General features: G+C 35.1%; 1 protein-coding gene across 1 annotated transcript; it reads left to right on the plus strand.

Moving 5' to 3' along the window:
• Window positions 1-4,083: 4,083 nt before the first annotated feature.
• On the plus strand, window positions 4,084-9,160 carry LOC141813223 (aspartokinase 1, chloroplastic-like). Its single transcript, XM_074701151.1, has 14 exons — window positions 4,084-4,203; window positions 4,404-4,832; window positions 4,915-4,997; window positions 5,087-5,127; window positions 5,934-6,088; window positions 6,730-6,879; window positions 6,979-7,074; window positions 7,230-7,346; window positions 7,522-7,641; window positions 7,744-7,836; window positions 7,916-8,032; window positions 8,197-8,313; window positions 8,405-8,467; window positions 8,634-9,160. The coding sequence occupies exons 2-14, from the start codon at window positions 4,443-4,445 to the stop codon at window positions 8,772-8,774; spliced, it is 1,683 nt and encodes a 560-aa protein (XP_074557252.1). The 5' UTR covers window positions 4,084-4,203; window positions 4,404-4,442; the 3' UTR covers window positions 8,775-9,160.
• The last annotated feature ends 48 nt before the right edge of the window (window positions 9,161-9,208 follow it).

Below are 9,208 nucleotides of genomic sequence, written 5' to 3' on the forward strand. Positions count from 1 at the left end.
TTCTTCTTCTTCTTTGAATTGAAGATATATATTGAGAGAAATATAGCACGAGGAGAATGGAGGAGCTAGAGGGGAGACAACAAGCTAAGAAAGAAAGACAGACAGACAAGTTGTGAAAGGGAAAGGCCACTCACTCGCCATATCGTGTAATGGAAGGATTGGATTAGCTCCCTCGCTCGAGGTAAACGTGAAAATTCTGTTTCTTAATTTTTATTTTTTTTTATTTTCTAGTTAGAAGAAAAATTAAGCATGCGTTGAAAATAACTCAAGGGAAGGCTTGATCGATGCATAATAATAATGCAGTTCCTAAAGTCAAGAATGATAATAAAAAGCAGTTCCTAAAGTCAAGAAAAATATGGAATGCATTGTTATCTCATATTTTTTATTCGACACATTACGTAAGCAATTAATTTTTTTATTTTAACATATTTTTTATATTTAATATTATAATCTAATCTATAAATTCTCGAATAAAATTCTTAAATGATTTAATTATAAAAATAAATAAATAAATAAATATATATATATATATATATAGATTTGATAATATATGTGACGGAGAAATACGCGATCGTTACGCGACCCCCGTTCGCTGCCGTCCGGCCACCGCCGGCCGCCGGACCGGGCGCGATCGACGCGCGACTAGCCGGCGCACCGGCCAGCACCGGATTCCGGCCGGATAGTGGTCGGATTCCAGTCGGAATCCGAGTGGCCGGAAACTGCCGATTACGGTGCCAAGCCACTTCCGGTCGATTTGGCCTAAGACCAAATCGCGGCCTGACCGGTCTCCGGCCGCGACCGGCTGAGGAAGGACCGTGTGTCGACCGTTTCTCGGCGCGCCCACTGCCGCCGCCGGCGGCCGACGGTGGCCGAACGAGTGGCGCGCGGCCGGTGGCCGAACGGTGCGGCGAGGGCGGCCGGAAGCGGCGGGGTCAGAGAAGAAATACTGTGCATTCCTAAATTGGATGGTCCGGATTCATGTACGATCGTGTGATGAACGGCCATATTCAAGTCGCGCACGGTCACGTATTTTTCCGTCACGTATATATATATATATATATATATATATATACTGAAAGATTCGAAAGAGGAATACATCAATCAGCTCTCTCCTTCATCAACTTGTCGAAAAAGGTACTAGCTCGTTTTCCACGGTTTTAATTTTCATAATGTCAAAAACACATACCCTTTAATTTTCTTCTTTTTAATTTAAATTTTTATTTTACCTATTTTAAAATTCAACATCCTTATTCTATATTATCAAATTTATTGTTTGAAACTTTTGGAAGTTTCTTTGATGCATTTATATCTTCAGATCGACAATGTAATTAAATTGAGGTGAATTTTTAAATTATAAAAATTTAATAAAATTTATAATAAATTTATTATTAGATTTAGGAAATGATACTCATTAATCAACATTATTAATGAGTTTTTAGAATTTCTTTAATTTAAAAAATATTTAATTTTTGAATAGTTTAAATCCATCAATCAATTTAATTCAAAATTAACTGATAAACTTAGAAAAATTTGAATCACTTTAAATCAAAATCAATATATTCTTAAAACCTCTTTGATATCTTCATGTCCTCCGACTTGAATTTAATAACATAAATTAAGAGTAATACATTTTTAAATTTGTAAAGAATTGATATAAAATTTATCACAAATTTATTATCAGACCAATGATAATGATACTCATTAACTAATACTACCAATAAATTTTTAGGATTCTTCTGGTTCAAAAAAATATCAAACTCTTAAAATTTTAAATAATATAGGTTCATCAGTCAATTTCATCCTGATTAAAAAATATCAAATTTTTAAATTTTTAAATTTTTAAATGATATAGATCTATCAGTTAGTTTCATTCGAAACCAACTAATGGATTTGATCTGAATTACTTCAAATGTCCTACAAGTCTTTTTATTATATTTATGCTCTCATATCTGAATTCGATCATGAAAATAGAAAGTAATGAATTTTTAAACGGGCTGAGAAAAAATTAAAAGATATGGAAAGAATAAAATTTGAACGTGGAAAGAAACGAGAGATATACGTGCATGTTTTTTGAATTATAAAAGTTCATTATGTGATTCAGTAAAATATCTTTATTATTATTATTTTTAATAATTTAACTATTCATCTTTAATTTATCTATAAGATATATTTTAAATATAATTTATAGATATTTAAAAATTATCCTCTAAAATATTTATAAATTAAAAGCTGATGACTGCAACAACAGGAAGAACTGTACTTTCCAGATGAACAAGTACCACTGCAACTATTTCGTTTTTTTTCTTTAAGTGAAGTTTTCTCTTCTGTATAAAGTTAAAATTCGCCATCCAACAGTCTTACACGGTCAATTTCATGATCATCAATGAAGATGCATATAAATTAAAAAAATTACAATTGATCATAATGGATGAGAATGTTATATTCAAACTCTTATCCTTTTCTATAATTATACTCTATTATAACCAATTTAACTATGTTTTGAAAGTTTAAATGGAGCTTTCTAAAACATGAAAGATGATGATGCCAATCAAACTCACTTTATGTTTCTTTTAAAAGCGTTGAATTTTTTAAAAGCGTTGAATTTGGATTATAAATATGTTTATGCTTTTCAATTTCCATTATTACTGTACATGCCTACAACTGTAGGTATTTAATATAATTTTTTTTAAAATTTTATTTAGTATTATCTTAAATTCTGAATCTTAAATATTATATTTTATATTTTAAAAAAATTTAATTTTTTTTTTAAATCATTAAATACACTTAAATATATCATATCCTGTGGTAGTCGATCACCTGTAAGTGCGGTGGCAGACAAAAAATGACTAATCAAAATCCGTGTGTCGTGCATTACCTAATTCGTTTCTCAAGTCGTAAACACAATTGAAAAAAAAAGTATATATTTTATTTTTGATATCGTCAAAAGGCAATCTAATTTTTTAAGGAAGAGATAATAACAGAAAACTTCCAAAATATATTATTTAAAACGTGAAAATTTTAAAATTTGAGTATGCCTTAATTTAGAGTTGTTCAGGACATGTTTTCGCAAGCGAAAGCGATTGATTTAACATAGGCATTAAATCGTTTGTTAATTAAAAAAAATAGTCTCTATCGATACGATGTCTCACCGTTCCATTAAGATTCCCTCCGAATAATTTCTTAATTAAAAATAAAAAATTATAAAAGATATTCTAATCATTAATAAAAATTTAAAAGTAATTTTTTAAAAGTCCTAATTTGTAAATAGACTTCAGCTGGCAAACTTTGACTCACATCTGTTGTTTTTCTTTTAAAGACTTCCTTAATATTTAATATTAATATTCACCAGTAACAAACAGACCAAGGGCCAAATTTGCCTAAATATCAATTTTGAAGTCTCCAGAATATAATTGAGTTGTTTACAATGGACTCCTATGACATAATTGTTACGACGGAGTAAAGTTGTTGAAGTGAGCATAGGTCGAATTTCGATGAAGTCAAGATAATGTCATCCTCCGTCGTAATCAATTGTGCCTTCTCGATTTACTTCCTCATAGATGGTTGTGGGATCGACCGTGTAGGACCGTTGAAGTAACGGATTATATCTTTTATTGAAGATTTGATATAGAATTGTTGAAGTGGACAAGAGTTAAATCTCGATAAAGTTGAGATAATGTCCTCCTCTATCGTGACCAACTGTAACTTCTCGATTTATCTTCTCATAAATGATCATGAGACCAATCGTAAGAGCCGTTGAGTGACGGATTCCACCAAATATCAATTTTGAATATTTATAACAAATTGGCAAAATATATTTTTTAAAAAAGAAAAAAATTTTCTGAGTATCAAATAGTTTTCATGGGAGAAAAATACAAATAAAACATTTTCATAATTGAATTTTGAAATAATAAATTCATTTAATTTGAGAAATTTGCCGTTAAAAAAGGATCTGAAGGCTTTCAAATTGTGTGTGAAATAAATGAAAATTTAGGGGGGGAAACGAAATTTTCTCGAAATGAATATTGAATAGGCTTCTCGTCACGCAGCACTTTCGCCGACGCTGCCGCCGCCGCCGCGCTTCCTTTCCCACTCAGCCTCTCTCCCGCTCTAGCAAGAAGAGAGAGGAGGAGAGGAAGAGGAAGAAGCCAGCCTCTTTAATTCTTTCATCCCTTGATCACACTCTTCCTGATTCTGCTTCAAAAAGTAAGTTTTTTTTTCGCTTTCTGTTGCCTCCTTGATCGTCATCGTTCTCACTATGACAAATTAGGTTTTTCTCATCCTACCTCACGGGTTTCCAATGCGCTGCATTTCATTTATATCTTTTTATTCGTTTTTTGGTCTATAGGTGTGATTCAGCTATACTTAAATCTTTTTTCTAATGGATCGAGTTGTTTCGGTTGCAGGAGTACCTGAAAAATTCGATTTTTCACTAAGCCTTAGCAATGACCACGGCGCGGTTTGGTAGCCGAGCATGTTGCCTAGGAGTTAAGAGCGATTCATCGACTTCTTTCGCTTTGTCGGCGAACTTGCGTAGTAAGGTTGATTTTGAGCTGTATTCGAGGTTTAACGATGAAAAGAGCTTTGGAAAGAGGAGAGCTTTGAAAGTGAGTTGCGAGAAAAGAACTTCTGCCATTGTGGAAAAAGATGCTTCCTTGAGTGAGCTTGCTGAGGGAAATGCCACACAGCTCAGCGTCGTGATGAAGTTTGGTGGGTCATCGGTGGCTTCTGCTGAGAGGATGAAAGAAGTTGCTGGTCTCATTCTCAGCTTTCCGAAGGAACGGCCGGTGGTTGTTCTATCCGCCATGGGCAAGACAACAAATAATCTTCTGCTGGTGATATATTTATCTTTTCTTATGTTTTTGGCCCCATCCTTGATCATTTTTCTCATCTGCTGTAATATTTTTTGGCTTTTAGGCTGGAGAAAAAGCAGTCTGCTGTGGTGTTTCTAATGTGTCTGAGTTGCGTGAGTTTCTTTGCGTGCAAGAGTTGCATCTCAAGTATGAACCTATGCATTCTTTAGATTCTAGTGGTTATTTTAATTGCCCTGGAGATTTTCTTCTGATGATTATATCGTTTTATGGTCCAGGACAGTTGATGAACTTGGACTTGATAGGTCGGTTATTTCTGGTGAGTTCATTGATTGTTTCACAAATAATTGATTTTGTTCCTCATCTCTGCTTAGAATGAAGCTTTATCATATCGCTTAGTTAGGTTTGTACAGTGTATTATTTAGTCAACCTCTTTTTGAGACAAGTATTATGAAATTAACCTTAGTCTCATAAATGTTCTCATTATTTTGTTAGCACTATTATTTTGAAGATCAAAGAACCACCTTTTAGTGATGTTATGTTGGTAGTGAAATTATGAGCGAAAACTGGCACTTCTCTTCTAATTACCCATCCATATTCGGACCAACTGCATCTTTGCGTGTACAAACAGTTTGATCTATCAACCAAAATACATTTTGTTCAGGCCATATATTTGTCATTGCCCATTCATTTACATAACTACGGTGTCAGGAGTCCTGTGATTTCAGAAATGTATATAGGAGCACAAATCTTGCTCCATCCAAAGCTTACAAAATGTTTGTAGCTTTATTTTTTAAACGAAATGGCTAAAAGTATTTCAATGATGACAATGGAATTGCCTGTTTCAGCTACTTCAGACTTCCAAATGGCAATTATTGAGATAGGGATTATCCAACTGATCAGTTGAGGTGTACTTAGTTTCAGTCTACCGATGGTAGCCTTAGTAAATTTTCAATGCCTCAAGATCTTAGGGTGAAAATTTCTATCCTTAAATTATCACTCATTCTCCTTTTTAATTTTTGTTTCGGTATACATGATAGTCAGTTCCAAGTCAGTGTCAATGAAAAAATTAGGGATTTATGCAGAGTAATCTATTTTAAAAAGCATCTGAACAAATGTTTGCAGGTTTTTTGATTGAGCTAGAGCAACTTTTGAAAGGCATTGCCATCATGAAAGAGTTAACACCTCGTACACGTGATTATCTAGTTTCTTTCGGTGAATGTATGTCTACACGGATTTTTGCTGCATATTTGAACAAAATGGGTATCAAAGCACGACAGGTAATATTAGATGATATGTACTAGTTCATGTTTTTGGAATATTGACATGGTGAATTTGTCGTCGAGCACTCTCATGTTAGCTGAATTTGAAAATAATCTTTGATCATATCAGCAATATCCTTCTATCAAATGCATATGGTTTCCTTTCTTTATGATAAAGGAGATTCTTTTAAGACAATGTGAAGAGATAAAGCTCATGGAAATGTCTGTAGACCCTGGTGCATCTATCATTGAGATCTTTAGCAAAACATAGTGTTTCCATTTGGAGTTTGCAGGATTATAATGATTTATTCTAGTATATAGAATGTTTATGTTTTCCGACCCAAATCAATATAACTTCACTAGTGATTTTCTGGTGGCTATTTCGCCATGTGATTTTATCATGCTTGACGTGGCAAAATCACACCGACAAATGAAATCCTTGATCTTATAGCATAAATTCTTGTGTGCACATGAACCCAGTTGGTCATGTGTTGGAAAACATAGTTTTCTTGATGAGCCATTATTGACAAGGATGGAAATAAATGATGCATGTTTCATCTAGTCCTGTATTACCAACCTCTCCTGTTTGAATTCCATGTCTTGAATTGTCACTCGAAATGTAATGAATTGCTACTTACATGACTTTAAACCATTTGCAGTATGATGCATTCGACATTGGTTTTATTACAACAGATGATTTTACCAATGCGGATATTTTGGAAGCAACTTATCCAGCTGTTGCAAAGAGATTGCAAGGGGATTGGGCCATCGACCCTTCAATTCCCATTGTCACTGGCTTTCTTGGAAAGGTTGTCAACATATTCCTAATTTCTTGTAGTTTTGATGATATACTACTATAATTTGGCACTGAAACACTGAAAGGCTTGTGCATATTTTGATAACTACAGGGGTGGAAATCTGGCGCCGTCACTACCTTAGGCAGGGGTGGAAGTGACTTGACTGCCACAGCAATAGGTAAAGCATTGGGCTTACGTGAAATCCAGGTCAGTTCTAATGTTAATTGCTCGAGCAATTTGTATACATGATGGTTCTTTTTACCTGCACCACAAACAGCAAGTCTTGCTAGATTCTAGGGCATGGATAAAGAAACCAATGGCAATTGTCACATTTCTATCATTTTAAAAAAACAATGCAACAGGTTTGGAAAGATGTTGATGGTTTATTGACATGCGATCCTAATATATGTCCAAACGCGAAGCCTGTTCCTCATGTGACGTTTGAAGAGGCAGCTGAGCTTGCTTATTGTGGAGCACAGGTATATTCCTGATTTGTTTGCCTCAGAAATTTTCGGAAAATCAGATTATTTGGTTCAAGAACCTAGCTACCTCTCACGCTTGAAACAGTTTGTATATTGGTTCCTTATTTGATGTTCTAGACTTGATGTGTTTAGTTATATCTCTTCTAATATGCTAGCCATTTTGCGAGTTTAGGTGTTGCATCCCCAGTCGATGCGGCCTGCCAGAGAAGGTGATATACCTGTTAGGGTCAAGAATTCCTACAACTCTCAAGCTCCTGGAACTGTCATCACTAAAATGAGAGACATGAGCAAGGTCAGTAGTGAAATATTTCTTTTACTGATACTGATTGTTTGAAGAAATGATATTGTTTTTAGATTTGTTCCTTAAACATGACCTCGATTTTGGACATTTAAGGCTGTATTGACGAGCATTGTTTTGAAGTCGAACGTGACCATGTTGGATATTGTCAGCACTCGAATGCTTGGACAGTATGGTTTTCTAGCAAAGGTAAGCTTATGATTGTTTCATTCATTTAGCGGTACTATAGAATCACAGTTTCACTTGTGTTTTTAATGACATCCTTTAGGTTTTCTCTATATTTGAAGACTTGGGAATCTCTGTCGACTGCGTGGCCACGAGTGAAGTCAGTATATCGTTAACATTAGATCCTTCAAAATTATGGAGTAGAGAATTGATTCAACAGGTTTGCTAAATTTGATTTCCAACAAAATCTTCACTTGCCTCTGAAGAAACTCGTCTCTAAATTTGTTGCCAAGTCTACGAGAGTCGTTCAACCTTACACAGTTGTACTTATTGTCGTAAGTGGATCGACCAAAATCTTTATGCATCTCGAACAACCAAATGCAGGAGCTTGATCATGTGATCGAAGAGCTGGAGAAGATTGCTGTGGTTCATCTCCTTCAACACAGATCAATAATCTCTCTTATTGGGAACGTGCAGAGATCTTCCTTAGTACTAGAGAAGGTCGGGTTGGATCTCATTGATTCGATCAATTTCTATGTCAGTTCATCATCATGCCAGTGATAGAGACTAACGAAATGCTTTTGTACTTCAGGCGTTCAATGTTCTTCGCAAGAACAGAATCAACGTTCAAATGATCTCTCAGGGAGCATCCAAGGTATAAACCAACTATGCTGTGTTTCATTCCAATATTTCAAAAACCAGACGAGTGATATGATCCAACAATCTGTATTCGACCGCGACAACAGGATCGGGTTGGCCTATGGCTCAGTTGAAACCGAGTGGCCTGTCGGTCTGATTGTGTGATTTATTCTCTTTTACAGGTGAACATTTCCTTGGTAGTTCATGACAATGAGGCAAAGCAGTGTATCGAAGCTTTGCATTTGGCATTTTTCCAGAATGGCTTCTTGTCGGAAGTAGAGGAAGCAGATTCATGTCCTAATGGTTCTTCAAGTGTAAACTGATTTTCGCCATCTTGCAGCAGAGTGATGATGCAACATTTCTCAGTTTTTTCTTCTTTTTTCTGGATGTTATAGTCTATTGTTGCAATTACTTATGGTATTGTTGTTGTTGGAATGCTCTAGCAATCGAAGTAGCCGATCGATTTTCTAAGCTTTGCATTTGGCATTTTTTGAGAATGGCTTCTTGTCGGAAGTAGAGGAAGCAGATTCATGCCCTAATGGTTCTTCAAGTGTGAACTGATTTTCGCCATCTTGCAGCAGAATGATGATGCAACATTTCTCAGTTTTTTGTTCTTTTTTCTGGATGTTATAATCTATTGTTGCAATGACTTGTGGTATTGTTGTTGTTGGAATGCTCTAGCAATCGAAGTAGCCGATCGATTTTCTAATTTCTAATCTGCATCTTTCGTCCTCGTTCGAGCAGGTTGATCGATCTG

The sequence above is a fragment of the Curcuma longa genome, chromosome 20 (assembly GCF_044706935.1).
Source record: "Curcuma longa cultivar G26 ecotype Majalengka, Jawa Barat chromosome 20, ITB_CL_G26_1.1, whole genome shotgun sequence".
In the NCBI taxonomy this organism is placed as follows: domain Eukaryota; kingdom Viridiplantae; phylum Streptophyta; class Magnoliopsida; order Zingiberales; family Zingiberaceae; genus Curcuma; species Curcuma longa.

Coding starts and splice junctions, on each gene's coding strand:
- LOC141813223 (XM_074701151.1), top strand. CDS start 4,443: ATGACCACGGCGCGGTTTGGTAGCCGAGCATGTTGCCTAGGAGTTAAG. Junction 5,128..5,933: donor TGATAGGTCGGTTATTTCTG/GTGAGTTCATTG, acceptor AAATGTTTGCAG/GTTTTTTGATTGAGCTAGAG. Junction 8,033..8,196: donor GTAGAGAATTGATTCAACAG/GTTTGCTAAATT, acceptor AACCAAATGCAG/GAGCTTGATCATGTGATCGA.